The sequence below is a fragment of the Eucalyptus grandis genome, chromosome 2, assembly GCF_016545825.1.
Source record: "Eucalyptus grandis isolate ANBG69807.140 chromosome 2, ASM1654582v1, whole genome shotgun sequence".
NCBI classification, from domain to species: domain Eukaryota; kingdom Viridiplantae; phylum Streptophyta; class Magnoliopsida; order Myrtales; family Myrtaceae; genus Eucalyptus; species Eucalyptus grandis.
In genome coordinates, this window is record NC_052613.1 from 13,126,353 (window position 1) to 13,148,937 (window position 22,585).

The window sequence follows — 22,585 nt, forward strand, 5'->3', positions numbered from 1 at the left end:
AAATTATTTTGGATATGCTTAGCGACATTTCTATAAGAAACTAATAAATTTTATGGACTAGCGATATTCATTATACTTGGTAAAATTTCATATAGAAAAGTATTAAAATCAATGTGGACAGTAAATTTCCATTTATTAATAACATTAATTAGTGATTGGTGATTCTTTATCGTATATTGAAGTAATCTTCGTATATCTTATTTCCTTAACTCTCTATGTGGCAATAGCAAAAAAATTTGGAAAAATGATACAAACAATTCATGAATTTTGACAAAAAAGTGTAATTTGATCCCTAGAATTTTAATTTATTTAATATGATCTCTAAACTTAATTCCAATGTGTAATATAATTCCTAAACTTTTACTGTATAAAAATTTCAATATTGATACCACCAGTCGTGGTAGCTTTGCTGGATAAAAGCTCCATTAATCCTTGCCAAAGGTGAGGAGTTCGAAACCAATGGAGGCGCTTAATGTCTTAAGTGTGATTTCAACATTGTCACTCTAGGGTTTACTGGTTGCACGGAGTTCCCTGAGTATAAAAAAAAAAAAAGTTTACTCGGTCCTCCACTAGCATCTGATGTCGGGGTGGTGGGTGGTGGCATGGGTTCCTGAGGACAAAAAAAAAAGTTTACCTTGTCCTTTGGAGGCACGGGTTCCTTAGTATAAAAAAAAAAAAGTTTACCTGGTCCTCCACTAGCGTCGATGTCGGGGTGATGGGTGGTGGGTCCCCATTGCGTCACTAGGGTTTACTCTTAAATGTGATGTCGAGGTTGTGGGCCATCCGCTAATGTTACTCTAGGGTTTCACTGCCGCCACATTACGTACAAAAAAAAGTTTACCTGGTCCTTCGCTAACGTCACTAGCTGATGTTGGGGTGGTGGGTTCTCCAGGGTTTCTTTCCGGTTCCGGCCATCAAAAAGGTTTACCCAGTCCTTCGCTAGCGTTAGGAGCTGATGTTGGGGTGGGGGGTCCGCAAGATCACTTCACTGGTTTATGTTGGTTATTAAAAAAAAATGTTTATCTGCAGGGAGCTTCTTGACGGTATGCGAGTTCCTTGGGTATCATAAAAAAAAAAAAATAGAATCTGATTCGTAAATTATATATTAGACTTAAATTCAAACGTTGTCTATGTCATTATCTTTAAAAATTTCGGATAAACTCGGTGAAGAAACTGGCTAAGATCTGTTCAAAAAAATAAAAAACTGGCTAAGATCGGGCCATTTTATGACGTCATCATCTTTGACAGTAGCTGACAGAATCCGATTCCTGCTCTCTCCACCACCTTCAAAATCCCCCTCTCTCTCTCGTCTTCTTCTGGGAAGAAGACGAAGGAAAAAGGAAGAATCTTTATGGCGGATCAGGCCAGGCAAGCGGAGCTCTTCGAGCTCGACAATGGGACCATGCGGGTGAAGATCGCCAACCTCGGCTGCACCATCGCCTCGCTCTCCGTTCCGGGCAAAGACGGTTCGTAGCTGATGCTCCTGGTCTCTGTTCATGGTCGGAATCGTTGCTGATGACTCGATCGTGTCTGCTCTTCTTTTCGTTGCTTTCAGGGAAACTGGTTGATGTGGTTCTGGGTTTCGACTCCGTCGAGCCGTATCTGGTGAGCAAGTTCGTTACTTTTTGGCCGCCTGCGCTTGTGGAGATGTGTCGGTGATCGCGCATTTCCGTTTTCTTCGCTTCCGCGGCTCTTGATCTGCTGAATATTTGGAAACTTTGTGGGCAATCGGGCTGCTTTCGTTGGTTTTGATGTGGGATTGAGCTTTGGAAGATTGGGTTGATGAACGTCTTTTGTGGGTCGATTTGTGTTTTCTGTGCTGCGCAGAAAGGTGCCGCGCCGTTCTTCGGCTGCATTGTGGGGCGGGTCGCGAACAGGATAAAGGAGGGCAAGTTCACTCTCGATGGCGTTGAACACTCCTTGCCCATCAACAAGCCCCCTAACAGTCTTCATGGTATGAATTGTTAATGATCAGTAATTGCGGTGTGGATGTTGCTCGAGCTGGCGAGATCATACTAAATGACGCCCTCGTGCGAATTGGTTATCGTTGTGATTGTGTCAGCCTTCTGGTTGTGTTTGACTATTGATCTGCTTGCGTGAATGCCTTCTATATTGTCCCTTTGGCATAGGTGGTGCCGGGAATCGAATTGTGTGAGAGAGTTGTTGGATCATGAATTAATCACATTTTGACCCTTGCTGCACAGCCTGCCTCTGTGGAAGCTTGAGGATTTGTAGCACTTCAGTTTGAATTTTATGCTTGGCTGATCGAGTATGGAGGATATTTAAAGTCCTTTTCCCCTGAACTGAAAATTACACTGGGGAAAGTGTTCTTATATTATGGTTTGATCACCTCAGCTATCTTTGTATTGTAACTCATGTGAACTGCTTCTGAGAAAAGAAAAGGACCAAGTTTTGCTTTTTTCCAACCATCAGAAGCAGAGCGCACACACAAGCACATTAAGCAGAAGAAACATTTTGAGGAAAATAAGTACTGCTCAATAATCATGAGATCCATGAAGAATTTTTCCTTTTCCAGTCAGTGTTGGTGACAAGAGGTTCACTTTGTTAGAACTAAAAGTATGTATATGTGGAGCAACCTAATTCTTCAAAACGTCAATCTGATAATGGCCTTCTGAATTTTCTGTGTTACTTAGGTGGGCACAAGGGTTTTGATAAGGTTATATGGGAAGTAGCTGATTATAAGAAAGGCGAGAATCCTTCCATTACCTTCAAATATCACAGTCATGATGGGGAAGAAGGTCTCTCTCTCTCTCTCTCTCTCTCTCTCTCTCTCTCATGCATGTGCACACACTGGCGCACATGCTCATCGACACACCCAGTCGTTTGCACCAACATGGCTTTAATGCCTTGGGTTGCATGTTCATATGATTATAGGTTACCCAGGAGATGTTTCTGTGACGGCTACTTACACGCTAACTTCTAGTACAACATTAAGGCTCGACATGGAAGCTGTGCCTGAAAATAAGGCCACTCCTATTAGCTTGGCTCAGCATACCTACTGGAACTTAGCCGGTCACGATTCAGGAAACATACTAAACCACTCCATCCAGATATGGGCTAATCACATCACTCCCGTGGATCAGAACACAATCCCAACAGGTGAAATTATGCCCGTCAAAGGAACGGCTTTTGATTTCACGACGGAGAAGAAGATTGGCACTTCAATTCATGAGGTGCCTGGTTTAGGTTACGACCATAACTATGTGCTGGACTGTGGGGAAGAGAAGTCGGGCCTAAAACATGCTGCCAAACTGAAGGACCCTTCAAGTTCTAGGGTTCTTGACTTGTGGACCAATGCTCCGGGAATGCAGTTTTACACTGGAAATTACGTTAATGGAGTAGTTGGTAAAGGCGATGCAGCATATGGCAAGCACTCTGGAGTGTGTTTGGAGACGCAAGGATTTCCAAATGCCATCAACCAACCAAATTTTCCTTCTGTTATCGTTCGACCTGGTGAGAAGTACAAGCATTCCATGCTTTTTGAGTTTTCATTAGAGTGAAACATTGGGAAGGTTTATGTTAATAAGATGAGTTCTGAACTTGTTTGCCTTTACCTAAGATAAATGTCTTGATGGAAATGTGAGACCTCCTTGAAGTAATAAAAATGGCCAAGTGCTTTCATTGACATTATTCTCCGCTTTCTAGTGGCATACTCGAATCTTTATACATTTGTACCTTCTCTTTTCGGTTTTGGTTTTTAGCGGTTTTCACTGATGTTACGGGGAATACAGCATTGGCTTGGATACAATGGTTATTCTTGCTGTTTAATACATTGTATCTACTCCACCTTGGAGATATAAATATATGTGTGCGTGTGTGTCTGTGCGCGTTGTGTGTCTGTGCGCGTGCGCGCGCATCTTCTCTAGTTACACATGTAATTGAATTTAAACGCGCATCTTCTCTAGTTACACATGTAATTGAATTTACCTGAAACGTGCTATCTAATCTGAGTATAATGGTAAATAGTCAACTATCGTTTAGCAAATGGAAGAGAAGTCATCAACCTCTACAGTAAACGTTCCGAAAGGCCAACAGTCAAAATCCAACCCTTTGAAGCATGTACAGGCTTTAGAGTCTGAGGCTTTAGAGTCTGAGTTGTTGCCTCCAAATATCCAAGAGGATACAACATAATGAACTACGTGATTCTGTTTGCATCCAGTAATAAAAACACCTTTTGACAGCGCAGCCAACGCCATCAAGATTGTGAGCAGATTACATATATGACAACAATCTGAATCAATGGTGAACAACCGCCCAAATGATCACTGATACAAGACACTTCCCTGAAGAAAGTACAGACATTAAAGTCTGAGTTGTTCCCTCCACACTGATTCTCATCTGGTGCGAACCAGTTCAAGTGGTAGAGTTTCCATTGCCATCTAAAATTGATAAAAGGGAGCATTTTTCAAGATAGAGCTCAAGATAAAGCACATAAAACTAAAACAATCCGTTTTCATACCCACAGCCTAGGAGTTCTGGGATCTGACTTCGCCTGCATCTTCGATAGCTCTGATTGAAAGCTAATAACTATGGCAACTTTGAACTCGATTGAAAATGATCTGTTTGTAAGATGCAAGTTAACGTAAAGTCAACGCAGTAGTAGCTTCCACCGGTCCATAAGGAAAGAACAAAAAAGTTACTGCAGATGAATTTTCCAAAGCTGCATGTGAAATGAAGAACAAAAGCCTGACATTCATCTGCGGTCAGAGGTGAAACTAAGTAATCAATAATGTCTTCAAGCACAGAGCATTTCCAAAGGTTGTGCGGTGGTCTCTCAGGAATTTCATTTCAAGAGGAATTTCATTTCAAGCCTTTTGAAACAAAGGTCCAAGCATTCTCTGTTTGTGTGCTTATATTGGGGGCCAACGGGCTGGGTGTTGGATGCTCATCCTTCCAATAAGTGAAGCTCAATGCAGTCAATCAATCTACTTAAAGCTAAGGTTGCTGCATATTTCCAGATTTAACTGAAAGAAGTGATTGTATATAGATCTTTATCAACAAATAAAAAGTTTCCACTGCTGATCTGGATATTTGAAAATAAAATATTGGATATTCAACCTAGTAAGTATATTGAAAGCAAGATTAACCTCTTCGGTTCACTATGATGCTAATGCTCAATTGTCATAAGAGTTCTCCAATAAATTAGATTAGTTGTGTAGAGACTGAAGGGACCTAAGAATACACAATCACTGTTAAGCTGTGGGGTTCCACTACACCTGCTTATGCAGAAAAAGAACAAGACACAAGAGTGGTGGCAATGTGAATCCAGCAACTCACCCAGCCGAGGTCGTTGGACAAGTTAAGAGGCGAGGAGGAATAACGTAGATGGGCAATATCATATGCCGAGACACATCCCCATCTGCTATCTAGTACATGTAGAAGGACGTTGTTAAGGAAGATTTTGATCCAGAAATATACATCTATTTAGTTAAAAATTTACCCACCTGGGTTGTTTGTACCAAGGACGTGTCAGTCACAATTCTATCTCCAAAAACAAATGACTCAATTCAAGTATGTGTATGTCAACAGAGCGAATTGGAACTGCAGATGTTTCCACAATAAGCTCTCCACTAATTGGATCTGACAGAGCACACTGAATGGACATCTTTCAGTCACTCGAAAAAACCACCTGTACGTCAACATCTTCCTCATAAGAAGTTGGATCAGGCGAATGCATATTTGCTTTAGATATAGCAGCAAAACCAATGAGGCTTTTACAATTGATTATAGCAGAACTTGTCCATCCTGTCGCTTTTCATCCAAATATGCATGAGCAAATAAAAAAGTGTAGTACAATTTTCTATCTGACCAATTGACTATAGTTCAGAATCATGCTAAAAGAGACTGAAAGATAAGATACATATAGAAGTTTGCCTGATTTCAACTCAGGAAGCAATGGATGTCTTTGGGTATCCTGAGTAATGTAAAAGATAACTATCTCAGGAGAAGCTGGTTGATCAAGAAGCTCAGCTGAAAAAATTAACAGAGGAAGCACTGGATTAGATCCTTCCCGCAGGTTATCATTGCCAAAATTGATTTATAATCAATGAGAAAACATGTCATACCCTTATCAGCTTCTAAAATGAACTCCATTGTGGCACATAAGGATTTGTGCAGATACCCTCTTGTTACATCTGCAGTTAGCAAGTACTGTAACAGATTTAATGAATATCAACCATGAAAGCAGCCCCTAAAATCAGGCAGAAATAAAAACATTTGCTGAAGGGGAAATAAGAAATCCGATAACTAAATGGTCCAGAAGAAGGGAGCCAAGTGCAAGCTTGCATTTTCTGCGGTTGCCTATATCTTACCATTTTTCACTTTAAGCCAACTGGACTTTAGAACTTATTTATGGAAAAGACATGATGCATATATAGCATTACCTTATCATGTCTACCAAATTTTAAAAGCTCCCAAGATTACTATAACAAAGAAAGAAAGAAAAGGACACATCAGCATTTGATCAAGCTCATCAATCACCTTCGTAGAATAAATATCAAATTTCTTTTATGATCCATTACCCATGCTCATACATCAAGCATCTAATCCTATTATCTATGATCCAACCCCAAGTACTATAATATATGCTAATTACTATGAAGAGCCACCATCTGCTTTCAGGTTAGCACAAAGAATTACTTATTTGGACAGACGCATTGTGCCATGGTGGTGATACAGGCAAAACAAACACAGAACAGTAATGATCCAGAACTTCATTTCCTAACAAGCTGTTTAAATCTAAAGATCATCAAGATATATTCCAACCAACAAGGCTTCCATGGATTTTATGCTTGTACCCAAATTAGGATCAAAACAATGCCTTATATAGTTTGCATTATTCTTCACAAGCAAACAAACATGAAAAATAACCATTCAAAACACAATAGACAAGATGAACTTCAGAAATTCATCATGTCTATTCATGAAAGGCATAAAAATGTAAGTCTTTCTTCCAAGAAAGTTAGTGATCAAATGACAAAAACTGGACAGATACAATGAAAGTTTCATAAAAATCTAAATCTCTTTTAGAAAAATAATTAATTTGGCATTTTCTGGCCTTTTGTAGAATGTGAAAAATCCATGTCCACAATGGCTCCCTCGCTTTTGATAGCAGCATATAATTCTAAATACTGTATCTATCTACAAATAAGACACAACAGTTACACAACGCACAAGTCATATGGAAGCCATCTTTAAAAATCAAATCAAATCTGCAACTGATGTCTGTTCCATATTATATCAAATATGATCAGGTACATGATCAAATTATTCACCTGGATATTGATATTAGCTCCATGAAAGGTCTCATAAAATCTTTCGCGTTTGTCACCTCCTGATTGTTTCAGAGTTACAGAAAAGGGTATCTGCGATGAACAACAGACAACTAAGTCAAAGGCTTCAGGAATTGCATGTCATAGGTTGAATCTGATAAAGGTAAAAACAAGGGCAACTATATGGCCCAACAATAAATACTGGCTTATTTGCACTCTGCTAATATCTTAGCCTAAGACATCAATACAATAGGAAAAAATATTCTGATATTAATATATCGCCAGTAGTGAACTCCTGAAAACTGTGTTATGTTGTTCTCGAAGACTCACATCCAATAAAAAAACAGGCTGCAATCAATTTTGAAGCAGTAAAGGCATCAATTCATTCGAACTTAGGATTACTTCTATCAAGAGATAGAGATTATAATTTTATTTGGAAGACATTAACCATTCATCAAGTAAGATGCAACAGTATGGAAACACCAATCAGCTTGCTCTTTTCAAGACATCGGATATATGTAAACCTTTCTACATATCACTACCTCTGTTGTACCTGATGCAATCCTTCCAGGCGGTCTCACTTCAGTTATCCTATTCCTGTTCAAAAGATCACGTACAACAGCAAAAAAGACGGTAATGTGGACAGTATTCATCCTTCGTACCGCAATTGGATAGTCACGAAAAGCAATTTTATCCAAAAGAAAGTCACATTCTACAGGAATCAAACGCAAAGAAAAAGGGTTTTACTCTTTAAAGAATCTAAAACATCCAAAGAGAAGCAATTTCTAATGCTCAAGATTCAAATGCGGGCAAATACATAAAAACAGAAGCAGAAAAAAAATGCAGCGATTTTCCCGCAATTTCCCCACTTTCGAAGGTGTTTTTTCCAATAACGGAAAACATTTTTCCTTGAGTAATGCACTATCCGCGAAACAAACACCGGAAAATTCGGAAAACGTTTTTCTGAAAGTTATTTTCCAAGAAACGAACGCAGCCATACAGAAATGGAAAGGGCAAGGGCAAGTACACGATCACGACAGGCTTGACAGCGCCCACGATCGACTCGACGAGCCCCGCAGCTCCTCCGCGAACCTGAAAAAAAAAAAACGAGGAGGTCGACGGAACGATGAGCATCGCCGATCACCGATTTCTCACGGCGATCTGACGGCAGAGAGAGAGAGAGAAAGAGAGTACCTGCGTGATGACGGAGCCGTTGACGGCGAGGCGGACGCCGCGGTGGGAGATGGAGGAGGCGGACTTGACGACGATCTTGCCCTCGAGCGGTTCCTGGAGGATTCCATCAACGCCGCCGATCGTGATTCCGGACGGAGAATTGCAGAGCGTAGAGAGAGAGAGAGAGAGAGAGGCGTACGAAGGGGCGGTAGATGCGGTTCGGTCGGGAAAGCTTGATCTCGAGGGTTGCAGAGGACATCGCGAGCGAGCTCCGGCCGGCGACGCGGCGAGCACTGGCGGTCCGCCGTCGACGGCGGTGGGCTCGAAGGAGTGGCGTCGATGGTAGCACAACGACGGCGTTTCGCGCGATTGAGAAGGACGCTGTTGTTAATGCTTCTCTTGTTGGAACCCATTTCTTTCGACTATCCAAACGATATATATATATATATATATATATATATATTGCATGATCTTACGTATGTCTATTTTATAAGAGTCGAAAATTTAATTTTACAAAGTTTAAAATTTCAATTAAATTAGTGGTCAGCACAAAAAATTACGGAATCATCCTTTGACCGATTCGGTTTTGATTTTTATATTATGAACTATCTATTCAACTAAAACATAGATAGATATGTTGTAAATGAATTTCGAATGCAAGGAACTCAGGATATTTTCCTAAAATATATCATTTGAAATAACCTCGACTTTAGAGTTCACCTTGGAATAGAGTAATTCCAATACTAGGAATAAACTCTAGCGGGGTTTGTCCCAACTTCATTATCTAAAAATCCACCCACTCAAGAACGATGTCATAAAAGGTCTAAAAAACACTAGGTTTTGACTATGACTTGAGAGGATCCGACAAGTTCATATGCAATCCTACTCAAATACTAAAAACTTGAAAGTCTCTCCAAATGAGTTATATTATAGTTAGGCAACTCAACATAAAATTGTTCAAAAGTTCACTTGAGACACGAATTGAACTCGTGACCTCATAAAAGATATGCAATTTCAATGGTACATTCTAGACTACACTTGTTTTAAAAGAAATAAAAAAAAAATATAAATGTATGCTAAGGAAAATCTGTTATTTTAGGGCGCGCATGACAAAATTTCCGTTTCTCTATTTCTCTGTTTTTGTTTAACCGAAATCCGTTTAACGCAATTTCATTTTTTATATTCCTGAAATAGATTTGGACAAAAATTAAAAGTTAAATTTTTTAGCTTTTTTTTTTGAAACAAAAATGAGAAATTAATTTTTTTCATCATTTATTCTCATCACCATCTATTGCCCACTTGCCGCTCATGGAATGTTGAATGCCCGCAGTCGATTACTAGCTGCCCACCACTGGCCTTGGTCACGCCTTGGTCACTAGCCATTGACCGTTGGCCACCGGACGTCGATCACTAGCTACTGCACTTCGGTTGCCCGTCGCCAACCACCGATTGTAGGATGCCGGATGCCCACCGGTCGTTGGTTGCTCATCGCCAATCATTGAATACCAAAGGCTTACCACCAACCACCACATGTTTGTTAGCAACCATCTATCGCTCACCACCAATCGCTAGATGTTGATCGCCGCCACTTGTTGCCCATTCTCCCGCCATTGGGCATTCGCCGCCTCCTGTCGTTGGACTCCGAATGTCGGACATCAAATGTTGAACTCCAGATGTTGGACACTGGTTGCCAGTTGTCGGACTCTAGACTTTGGCCACCTATCTCTGATCACTGGACTTGGCACCAGATGCCGAACGTCAGACTTCAGACTTCGATCGCCCGCCGTTGGTCACTAGACGCCAAATGCTGGGTCATCAAACATCGGACTCCCACCGAATGCCAATTGTTGTCACTCCTTAAAATAGAAATTTTATTCTATTATCAAATGAAATTTATTTTAGAAATAAAAATTTTAAATTATCAAACGCATTTTTTATTCGAAATTCGTCCATGGAATAGAAATTAAGAAATTAATTTATGAACAGAAATTTTATTATGAAATTTCCGAAATTATGCAATTTTGGTCGGCCTTTCTTAATCATTCATCTCGATCCGATTGGGCCGGCAATGCAATAGCCGGATCCGGTCCATCAGATTTTACCGACGAAACCCGGTCTCCGACGCGGCAAAACCTCATTGGACAGACACCAGAAACTGACGTGGCCTCACTGGAACATTATACATATCTACGCACGGACACGCCCCAGTCAAAATTCCCATTTCACCCCTGTCGTCACCGTCTCCGACCGCCGCCGCCGCCGCCGTTCCCGACCACCATGCGCGATCCGGGTCGCAGCCTCCTGGTTCCCCTCCTCCTCCTCTCCCTCTACCCGCTCTCCCTCAGCGCCGGCCCCTTCTTCCTCATCCTCACCCAGGAGGACCTCAAGGGCGTCGCCGCCGCCCCCCCGGACGAGCTCCTCGACTCCGCCGACTGGTACGAGTTCGGCGACTCCGAGTCCCGGCCCGAGGAGGAGCTCGATCCCGGCTCCTGGCGCCCGATGTTCGAGTCCGGCGAGCCCCTCGCCGCAGGATCCGAGCCGGAGGAGCTCTACTACTCCGGCGTGTCGAAGATGATGGGCCGCCGCCAGCTCCGGGGAGGGCGGCTGATGGAGGAGGCCGTGTCGAGTTCGAGGCCAGCGCCGCCGCGGGGTACGCGCACGCGCAGTCGGCGCTAGGGTTTCTCCTCGGGACGGGGCAGATGAGGGACAGGAGCAAGGGCAAGGCGTTCCTGTACCACCATTTCGCCGCCGAGGGAGGGAATATGCAGTCGAAGATGGCGCTTGCTTACACTTATATGCGTCAGGATGTGAGTATTCAGCTCCGTTACTAGAATTATATGTCATTATCTCCTATAAGCAGATGATCCATCGTCAGTGTCAAACCAACAAAGACTTTCATTTTGCATTCGCCGTAGATGGTGTTACAAATTTGACGTTTAAGGTTTATGGTGTCTTCATTTCAATGAATTTGATGTTTGGACAAGAAGTTTGTAAGCTTTCCTTTGCAATTCTCACTATGATCACGTTTCTGTTTTTCAGTAATCCTGGGATTTACGTTGGAAAATGAATTTGTTCATCCATTTGTTGTGGGAAGAATTTGGATACCGTAGAAAGTAGTAGAATTTGTTTTGAGATGGTTGTTATTTGACTCGATGAGCTGATCCTTGTTGTAATGTGGTTACAGATGTATAAAAAGGCAGTCGAGCTGTATGCCGAGGTAGCAAAGGTGGCTGTAAGTAGCTTTTTAATCACGAAGGATTCTCTTGTCATAGAACCGATTAGGATTCACAATGGAGCTGAGGAGAATAAAGAAGCTCTGAGGAAGTCTCGAGGTGAGGATGATGAGGACTTCCAGATATTGGAGTACCAGGCACAGAAGGGGAATGCAATTGCAATGTACAAAGTGGGGTTGTTCTATTATTTTGGGCTGAGAGGATTGAGGCGTGACCATACGAAAGCATTGTCATGGTTTATAAAGGCTGTGGACAAGGGCGAGCCGAGGTCAATGGAACTTCTTGGGGAGATATATGCTAGGGGTGCTGGAGTTGAGAGGAACTATACAAAGGCTTTCGAGTGGCTAAAGCTTGCCTCCAGACAGCAGCTTTACTCGGCTTATAATGGAATGGGCTATCTATATGTCAAAGGTTACGGAGTGGAAAAGAAGAACTACACTAAGGTAAATGGGATTGATTGTCTCATAAGTGGATTTGAGTTAATGCTTCCATTATATATGAAAAAATTGGCTCTTAGTTACCGGGGGTATAGATGTTAATATTTGGAAAAATTAGTGTTACTGCCTTGTCTTGTCTCATATGCCACGTGTCACAAAGCTGATTATAGAACTTGTGGCAAGTAGCAAGAGAGAAAGAAGGAAGAGAGAAGAAATAGAGAGGAGAAGAAGGAGAACGTAAAAAACCAAAGAGGGGGCTCTAGGTTTCTATGTGACACAAGTCCTCCACCCATTGTGTTTATATTAAATATAAATTGTCTATGACCATAAAAATAAAAAAGGAATAAAACTCAAAAAATAACAATAACTCAATTAAAGTAACTTAACACTCCCTCTCGAGCTGGAGCATATAGGTCACCCATGCCCAGGTTGGAGCAACCAATAGCAAAGGCAGATCGACATATTGATCTCTAGAGACAACGGAAGGAGTAGCGATTAACTTCTGTCACGAACAAAGTGACGGTAAACTTCTATATGCTTAGTTCGCTCTTGAAAACTTGGATTCCCAGCAATATAAATTGCTATATGATTATCACACATCATATCAATAGGTTGATTAATAGAATATCTAAGCTCCTGGAGAAGTGATTTCAACCACAACAATTCAACCATAGTATATGCCATAACACGATATTCAGCCTTCGCATTAGATCTAGCAATGGTAGTCTATTTCTTGCTTTTCCAAGTAATCAAATTACCACCAAAAAAGGTGCAATACCCATCGTAGACCGCCGATCACATGTTGACTTAGCCCAATTAGCATCAGAATAACCAACCAGAGTGGAAGACTCATTAAATTTAGGGATAAGTGTTCCGTAAGTCCTACAACTTGTCACGAAAATGCGTTTTTTTTTTTTTTTTTTGTGGTAAAGTCACGAAAATGCGTTTGGGTCTTAAAACTTTTAAAAAGCGTGATTTAAGTCCTAAAAACTTGTCAATCCGTAAGATCGACGCTTTAGCATTTTCCGTTAAATATCTGACGTGGCATTTAAAATATTTTTTTTATTTTCCACGTGAATTTTAATTATTATTTTTAAATTAGATTTAAAACTAAAAAAAAATCAAATTTATTCATTTTATCTTATTTTTACCAAAAGCTTTTAAAAAAAAGTTAAAACATTTATTAAAAAAAAAATGTTGCGCCGCCGCCCATCGCCGAGGCCAGCACGATCGACTTGCTTCCGGGCGGGTGGCCGGCCTCGCCGCCCCAAAGGAGGGCCTGCGACCGTTGCCCGCCATAGGCAAGGATCGCCAAATTTGGGCGAGCCTCGCCCCGAGCGAGGGCCGACGAGGCCTCGCCCGGAAGGGCTCACGGCCGCCGCCCCGTGAGGGCTTGGCGACAACTCACCCAAGGGGTGATGGCATGACTCGCTGGGCGGCGGGCCCAGATCCGGGCACCCACACCGAGCCGAGCGAGGGTGCCTCGATTTGGGCCCGTCGCCCGTCGCTGGGGCCAACGGCCGCCCTTCCCCCTCTGTGAGTCGTCGCCGCCCTCACTGGGGCCGACGAGGCCTTGCCCGGGCGGGCGATGCCGCCGCCCAGTGAGGGCCGGTGGCCCGCCACCCGCCTGGCGGCTCGGCGACCGTCGCCCCCCTCCGACGACGGGCCGCTATGGTGGGGGAGAAGAGCCATGGTAATTTTTTTTTTTTAATAATTTTAAAAATAAAATTTTTAACTTTTCTTTTTAGTTTTTGTTGAAAATAGGATAAGAATAAATTTAATTTTTTTATTTTTTTAAATCTATTTTTTTTAAATGGATAAAAATTAATTAAAAAATACACCTGAAAATAAAAAAATTATTTAAAATGCCACGTCAACATTTTTAACGGAAAAGACTAACTGCCGATCTTAGGACTCGATTGAAACAATTTGACAAATTTTAGGACTTAAATGCACTTTTGCAAGTTTTAGACCGAAATGCATTTTCGTGACAAACAGAGGACTTCCGGGAACACTTATCCCTTAAATTTATGAATTAGTCCCTACCAAAAGAGCTTTTTAGATACCAAAGAATGTGACAAACAACATTCGAATGAGTCTTCTTAGGTGACTCCATAAACTAACTCACCACACCAATAAAAAAAAAAAATATCTACATGTAATAGTAAGATAAGTTAGTTTCCCAACTAGATGCCGATATTAATGCTTATATTCAATATCATTTCCATCATCAACTCCAAACTTTTGATTTGGATTCATAGAGTATCAACTGACTTGAAAGCTAATATACTAGTCTCTAGCAAAAGATTAAGAACATACTTTTGCTGAGACAAATTAATAATTTTTTTACTTTGTAAAACTTCAATACCAAAAAAAAAAACCTAAAAGCTCCCAAGTCCTTAATTTGAAATTGCTACTAAAGAAATGACTTAAAATCATCAATGCCGGTTCGATTCCTTATTGCGAACATAATAGAATGATCATAATAACATTGGTGGAAACCATCCCTGAAAATCACTGAACTGAATTTCTCAAACCATGCTCTTAGAGACTGTTTTAACCCATAAATTGCCTTATGTAGCCAGCATACTTACTACGATTCTCCCCTTGAGCAACATACTCAGGAAGTTGCTCCATATGTACTTTTTCAGACAAATCGTCATAAAGAAAAACATTCTTGACATCCTATTGATATAATGGCCAATCAAAATCCATAGCAAGAAAAATAATAACATGAACAGAATTGAAACGTGCCATAGGGGAAAAAGTCTTAAAAAATCCACTCCATAAGTTTAAGTAAAACCTTTAACAATGAGCCGAGCTTTAAGATGCTCAATTAAGCCATCCAAATTGTACTTGATAGTGTATATCGAATGACACTTCACGACATCTTTCCCAAGCGGAAGATTAAACAATGACCATGTTTGGCCAGACATTAGAGCTTCCATTTTCACATCTATAGCTTTTTTCCACTCAAGGCGAAACAAAGCCTCAGTGGTAGAAGTAGGAATTAGATGAGTTTGTAATGATAGAGCAAAGTCATGTAATGGAAAAGGAAGATGTGAGAGAAACACATAACGCTTAATAGGGTAAGCCAAGGAGGATTTTGGCGTATAATAGTACTTTTGCAAAGGGCAATTGGAGAATTGTCCGAACTAGGAGACAAGGAGGAAGATTGAATGGAGGGCATGGAAGAGCTGGAGATTGGTGGTGCTGTAGATTGCTTTCGTTGCTGATACATATGCAAGGGAGGAGGTACTGGAGAAGGACTAACATAATCTAAGGGGGTAAGTTGTGGGATAGGAGGATCAGCTATAATGTTAGTTGAAAACTCTTTACCATAAGTAGAATAGTATGGTGTGCCCTCGAAAAAAGTCACATCAACATTAACATGTTGGGTACAAGTTATAGGATCATAACACCGATATTCTTTTTGAGTACATGAAATACCTGAGAAAAACACGTGGTGGCACAAGAAGATAATTTATCAGCACCGGAACATGGCTTATGGACAAAACAAATACACCCAAAAAGATGTGCAGGATAAGAGGGAATAATGGCTTGTTAGGAAATAAAACACTGATTGGTGACTAATGATTGAGAACAATGGAAAGCATACGATTTATGAGATAACATGGGATAAGGAGAGCATCACTCCATAATGATTTTAGCACATGCATATAAAATAAGAGTGAATGAGTAACTTCTAGAAGGTGACAGTACTTTTTCTCAGCTACACCATTCTACTGAGGGGTATAAGTACAACTTGTTTAATGTATAATGTCAAGATTAGAACAAAACAAAAGGATTGATTTTTGTATATATTCTAGAGCATCTTTCGTTCACAAAATTTAAGGGGATATATTAAACTAATTAGTAACATTCCAATGAAATAATTGAAAAATATGTAAAAATTCAAAATGGTCATGAAGCATATAGTCATGTTAGATGAGAATAATCATCCACAAAAGTAACAAAGCACTTAAAACCATTTCTATTAGCAATATGAGAAGGTCTCCGGTCCGAATGAGCAAGTTCAAGTAAAATAGATACACAAGAATCACTACAAATAGGAAAAGAATTGCGATGATGTTTCCCAAGTTCAGAAGCCTCAAACTCAAGAGTAGAAATTGGTTTACACTCGGGAATTATTTGTTGTAAATAGAACTAACAGCTAAACCATTAGCGTTAGTAGTGGAGACACCATTTGGATAGTAGGGTCCATTACATTCATGCCATCCACCAATCATCTTATTTGTTTGAAGGTCCTAAAAAATGCAATAAGATGGGTAAAATGTAGCCAAACAATCAAGAGCTTTAATTAATTGACTAACAGATAACAAATTCAAAGGATGTTGGGGGACATGTAAAACAAAGGATAAAGATAAAGGTGTAAGTGAAACAATTCCTTATTCAACCACTCGAGTAAATGAACCATTAGCTAAATAACTTCTGATGAAGGACTAGAGTTATGGTAGGAAGACAATGGTTCTTGCTTACCCGTCATAGGACTAGAAGCTCCAAAGTCAATGACCCAAGAGGTGCTAGGAGACAAAGTAGAGAAACATGCCATGTTACTTGCACGTGCAAGAGTGGCAAGGAATGAGAAATTAGAAGCCTTTAGTTTTTGGACACGCTTGATGAGTTATGTAACCATTTTATCCCGAGCCGTAAACTTAGAATAACTACACCCAGATGGGATAGATGGATTCATGTCGTTGTAAGACACATTTCCAACACTCCCTTCAAACACAAAATTTGCATTTGGCAACTTCAATCGTTGAGCCCACTTAGGCTTCTGCCATGCTTAACCAACAAGTGTCACAATATGACCAAATTTGCTGCAGTATATACATTGACAGCTATCTTGATTAGAACTTTGTCCTCCACCACCACGACAACAACCTCTCCCTAAACCATGGTCTTTATTGGAAAATTCACCACAACCATGACCACCACTACTAACCACAAATGCTAAATTGTCTTTAGATGATGTAGAAGACGGAAAAACAATACGCTGAATCCAACAAAATACTTCATTCATAAAAGGAACTCTCTCTAGCAAGAAGTTGACTCTTCACAAGTTGCAAGTTAGCATTCAAGTCAAATAAAAACTGGCCACTTGAAATTAAATTCGCTGTATCTTAAGTTTTTCAAGATCAATAGTGATGGCCTAATTAAAATTGAGTTCTTCCCACATACCTTTTAAAGCACTATAATACTCTCTAAGAGACTTGTCCTCCTATTAAAAACTAAAGATCTTCTTATATAGTTCATAGACTCTACACATTTTTATCTTGTGAGTAACTCTCCGTAAAATGATCCCACACTCCCTTAGCGGTTGTGTAGAACATGACATTAACAGCGATGGATGGTTTCATGTTATTTCATAACCACACCAAAAGTATCATTCTCTCTCATCCAATCACTATAGTCTTTAGACTTTTCAACAGGGGATTTGTAGTAAGATAATTGAGTTTCCCTTTGGCATTAATATAAACCTTCACAACTTGAGCCCATAACAAGTAATTGAAGATCCATTTAATTTAATAGTGGTAATCTAAACATTGGCACTATCTGTAGAAGACTTAGTGTTACTTATGATGATAATCTCAATATAAATATATTTACCACTAATCAAGAAGGCTAAAAATTCAGTGCAATAAATAAAACAGTAATATCGATGTATAATAAGATGTAGTTGGCTCCACCAATTAACAAAAGAGATGCTAAAATCTCATAAAATGTAGGTTGTTGTATTGAAGAAAATATTTGACCAGAAAACTTGATTCAAATAATTATATTTTTGATAGAAATCTAGTAAGACTAGTCAACCATAATCGATGAAGTACTCTGATTTTTTAATTCGTTGATTAGTAAGTATTGTAATCCATGGCAACAAACCAAAAATCTGATATCTTTTTATCTTATATGTATCGAGACTTAGAGAGAACAGGTAAAAGTTGCAGCTTTGGGTGGTTGCACACCAAAGAAGGAATAGGGTTATTGGGGACTCAAACCAACAATAGGATTAAGGAATCAGGTAGTCAAATCTATTTTGATACCATATCACATAGCTAATTAGAGAACCCGCGGCAAGTAGCTAGAGAGAAAGAAAGAAGAGAGAAGAAATAGAGAGGAGAAGAAGGAGGACGTAAGGGTGTGAATGGTAACATTTATGTTCCGGGGAATAATTTCTTTTAAGAAATAGTTCTTTTTTATTTTTACTCCCCAGAACAATTTCGGAGTAAAATAAGGCGTTTGGTAACTATACAAAATTTATATTTTTGGAATGGAAAAAAATAGAAATGCGTTTGGCACAATCAACAAATTTTTGTATTTTTTTTCATTTTTTCTTCTTGCTCACGAATAACCGAATGCCGCCGACCATTGGTCGGCGTAGAGGAAGTGGGCTATGGGCAATGGTCGGGTGGTGGCGAGCGGCGGCGATAGGCGGCTAGCAACGGTCAAGCGACGAGGAGGGTGGCGATGGTCGGCGTGGTTGACAGTGGTCAAGCAATGGCGGTCAAGGGTGGCCGATAGTGGTCGGGTAGTAGCGATTGGTGGCGGCAAAGGTCGAGGATCTGGGCGGTGGTTGGTGTCGGCAATCAACAATTAGCGACAAGGGCTAGCGGTGAAGGCGGCCGGGCGCCAAGGATGCCGATGGGTTGGTGGCGGAGGCGATCGACGGTCAAAGGAAGGTGGTGTTCGGGCAAGCGATCACCGATGACAACGCCTGTCGGTTAGTGGCGAGCTAGCGATCGTGGTGGTGGCGTTGCCGGTCAACGGCCGGCGGTTGGCAATGGCAAGGCTCCGGTGGCTTGGAGGTGGCATGAAGAAGAGAAAGGAACAAAATAAAAATAAAAAAGAAAATTGGTTTATTTTTAGAAATTGTTCCTAGAAATAAGAAGTTACTTTTTTCTCTTTCTTGTTTCTGTTCCAAGTCTATTCTTTGACTACTTTTATATTCTGGGGAATTGAAAAATAAGTTAGCGTTACCAAACGGATTTTTGTTCTTTTTTTTTTTTATTCCGGAAAACAAAAGAACAGAAATTGAGAGTAATAAAAACGTTACTATGCAAGCCCTAAGAAACCAAAAAGGGGCTCTAGGTTTCCATGTGATAGAAGCCCTATACCCATTGTGTTTATATTGAATATAAATTATCTATGACCCTTATGTAAATAAAAAAGGAATAAAACTTAGAAAATAAAATAACTCAATTAAAGTAACGTGACACCATGACTACTTTGACTCTTGTTTAACACATTCGATGTAGTCAAATTCTTCTCATTAACTCATTAGTTTCTCTCTCTTGATTACAACATTGTATGTTAATTTGAAGATTCTCTCTGTTATAACTAAATTTTCTTGGAACGCACACTTGCATGAAATTCTAACTCGAGGCCTTTAACCTTTGACATTATGAACTTCCCATATACCCGTGTTTATGTTTCCTCTGAATTTGTCCTTCCTCCTACAATTGGTCTCTGATTCTTGACTAGGCTACATTAGGATAATTTTAGCAGGTGCCAAGCAAATTTTTGTATGTCATCACTAGAATAAGTATTGTGAGATTTACTATTTATTCGATGACAACAATATTTCGTGATTTTTTTCTTCTTATTTACTCGTGAAATCCTTGTTCCTGTGACTTGATATTCTTTTTCCTAGGCTTGTTCATTTAGTGCCTTTGATTCGATTTGGCAAATGAGTCATCGCTTCATAAAGAACCAACTTCTGAGCACTAGGTTTTTCCTGTGTATGTTCACAGTCCTTATCGTAAATGGTAGTGATGAGATCAATTACGTAGTATTTGCCCCAGACTTATTGTAATTCATTGCAGGCAAAGGAGTACTTTGAGATAGCTGCTAACAACGACGAGGCTGGTGGGTACTATAACCTGGGGGTGATGTATCTTAAAGGCATTGGGGTGAAAAGAGATGTGAAGCTGGCATGCAAGTACTTCATAGCAGCTGCCAATGCAGACCAACCAAAGGCATTCTACCAGCTAGCAAAAATGTTCCATACCGGTATCGGGCTCAAGAAAAATCTTGCCACGGTAAAACTAAATACTTACATTTGTGTGTTTGCAGCTATCTATCCATACATCATGCATCGATGTGTATGTAATGTGTATATCTTGTGAAATTGGAGGATACGCATGCATGCGTATCCTATCTTCACTTTTTGCTTAGTAATCCTTAAAGATTGCGATGCCATACTAATCTTGTATTTATGTAAGGTAATATATATTGGGCTGAACAGCTGTAAGCTTAATATTTTTTTCAGGCTACTGCATTGTATAAGCTAGTTGCAGAGAGGGGACCATGGGGCTCTTTATCAAGATGGGCCCTTGAATCATATTTAAAAGGCGATGTGGGCAAGGCATTCCTCTTATATTCGAGGATGGCTGAGTTGGGCTATGAGGTGGCACAAAGTAATGCTGCATGGATTCTTGATAAGTATGGTGAGCGCAGCATGTGCATGGGGAAAGCAGGATTTTGCACAGATGCGGAACGACACCAACGATCACATTATTTATGGTGGCAAGCTTCCGAGCAAGGAAATGAGCATGCTGCTTTGATGATCGGAGATGCATACTATTATGGACGGGTATGTATTTTCAATGGATTGAATATTGGAAAGGAAAAATAAATAAATTTGTCTTTGTGGACTCTCTAGCCTCTCGATGGAGTACTTAAGGTCTACAGACTTGATCTCACTTGAGTTGCCTCAGCTCCAATTGAGCCTAATCTTTTGTGTCTTCTCTTAGGGTACTGAAAGAGATTATGAACGTGCAGCAGAGGCTTACATGCATGCGCAATCCCAAGCTAATGCACAAGCTATGTTCAATCTTGGTTATATGCATGAACATGGCCAGGGTCTTCCTTTTGATCTTCATTCAGCAAAACGCTATTATGATCGAGCACTTGAGAATGAAACTGCTGCAACACGTAAGTGTTCCATACTGCACTTAAGTTTACTTTGAGTTGCCTTCAAAGCCGGTGGAGTCCTTGGAATGGCCAAGATCTGGTTCGCTAAGATGAAACCGGGTCAAACCCAGTTCCAATTCCAAACATTTTACCAGATCAAAGTGAACCATACAATTAAACCAGTTCAAGATCAGCCTGGTTCAACTGGTTAGTCCAGTCGGGGTTTGAATGGATCGCCTTGAGTTGATTTAGAAGAGCTTTTTCTTGTATGCAGATAATTGTCCTTCTGATGCAACACCTTCCAAAAGCTGCTTCTGTTGATAAGAGGTGGTGCTGAGTCCTGGAGCTGAAGAACACGAACCGTTGATCGATAGATGTCACTTTGATCTCTGTTTCTTGCCATTAGATGTATATTTGTATATGACTTAAGCCGATACCTTTTCGTTTCCTCCCCTGCCCTGATCCTGCCTATAGAGATTGAGGGCCCATTATGTGAAAACATGATTCCTACATAACATAGTGTAAATAGGTGGCAACAAAAGGTTCTTTCTCCGATAAATCAAGCTTTTGATTCCTGTTCTCGTTCGATGGAAGCAATGCCAATAGGCTCGTCTGAGCAAAAGTTGAAAAGGGGAAGAAGATTGTATTCTGTGGTGAAACTCAGATTGCAGGCCGAATTGTCCGGGCTTCACTATTAAGTTATTTCATTAACTATCTTATTCGTTAAAAGTTAGAGTTAGGTTTTTCTTGCTAGCATAGTTTGGGTGTCAATATGCTGTTCAAATGGCCCCAAGAGGTGGAAGGAGTTAGTAGAAGCGTCATACAAGTAACAAAATAAGCCCCATCCACCACTTCTACATCACTGACAAATTGATGGGACAATTGTTGAGGCTCAAAACTTGGCAAATATTCTGAACCAATATTGTTATGCGTCGGGACAATTCATTAATCTCAACAAATCAGGAATTTTCTTTTAGAGAAACTGTCCCCAAGGAATAAAACAGAATATATCAGCTGAACTAAGGGTGCCAATCATTAACAAAACAGGTAAATATCTAGGCGTATCTTTAGACTGGGGACAAATGAATAAACAAATGTTTTCTTGGGTCTTAGCAAGAGTGGAGAGAAAATTAGTAAGGTGGAAAGAGAAGCTAATGTCTAGGGCTGGAAAAGAAATACTAATCAAGATAGTAGTCCAAGCTTTACCTCAATTTACCATGCCTGTCTTCAAAATTCCTATATCAATTTGCAAGGCAATTGAAAAGAAAATACCATCTTTCTGGTGAAAAAAAATGTTGTGGGAAAGGGCATTCATTGAAAAGATGGACTATTTTAAAATCAAGGAAAGATTGTCGAGGGTTAGGCTTCATGGACTTAGTTGATTTTAACAAAACGATGTTGGGCAAACGAGCATGGAGATTTAGACAAGACCAAACATCCATATGGAGTAGTTTGTTGAAAAGTATTTACTTTCCTAGAGGTGATTTTTAGACAGCCAAAAAAGGCCCCCGAACCT

General features: G+C 40.3%; 2 protein-coding genes and 1 pseudogene across 2 annotated transcripts; 2 read left to right on the forward strand and 1 right to left on the reverse strand.

The window, feature by feature from the left end:
- The first annotated feature begins 1,296 nt into the window (after window positions 1-1,296).
- On the forward strand, window positions 1,297-3,651 carry LOC104423484 (galactose mutarotase). Its single transcript, XM_010035974.3, has 5 exons — window positions 1,297-1,466; window positions 1,556-1,605; window positions 1,828-1,954; window positions 2,655-2,759; window positions 2,896-3,651. Exons 1-5 carry the CDS (start codon window positions 1,352-1,354, stop codon window positions 3,519-3,521), a joined length of 1,023 nt encoding a protein of 340 aa, XP_010034276.2. The 5' UTR covers window positions 1,297-1,351; the 3' UTR covers window positions 3,522-3,651.
- A 323-nt stretch (window positions 3,652-3,974) lies between these two features.
- LOC120290903 lies at window positions 3,975-8,841 on the reverse strand (annotated as a pseudogene).
- Window positions 8,842-10,655: 1,814 nt separating this feature from the next.
- Window positions 10,656-21,537, forward strand: LOC104422250 (ERAD-associated E3 ubiquitin-protein ligase component HRD3A). The gene is given in 7 exon segments (XM_010034509.3): window positions 10,656-11,085; window positions 11,088-11,272; window positions 11,650-12,141; window positions 19,980-20,195; window positions 20,426-20,749; window positions 20,910-21,090; window positions 21,344-21,537. Coding segments are annotated over 7 exon segments (1,788 nt in total). The 5' UTR covers window positions 10,656-10,742; the 3' UTR covers window positions 21,391-21,537.
- Window positions 21,538-22,585: the final 1,048 nt, after the last annotated feature.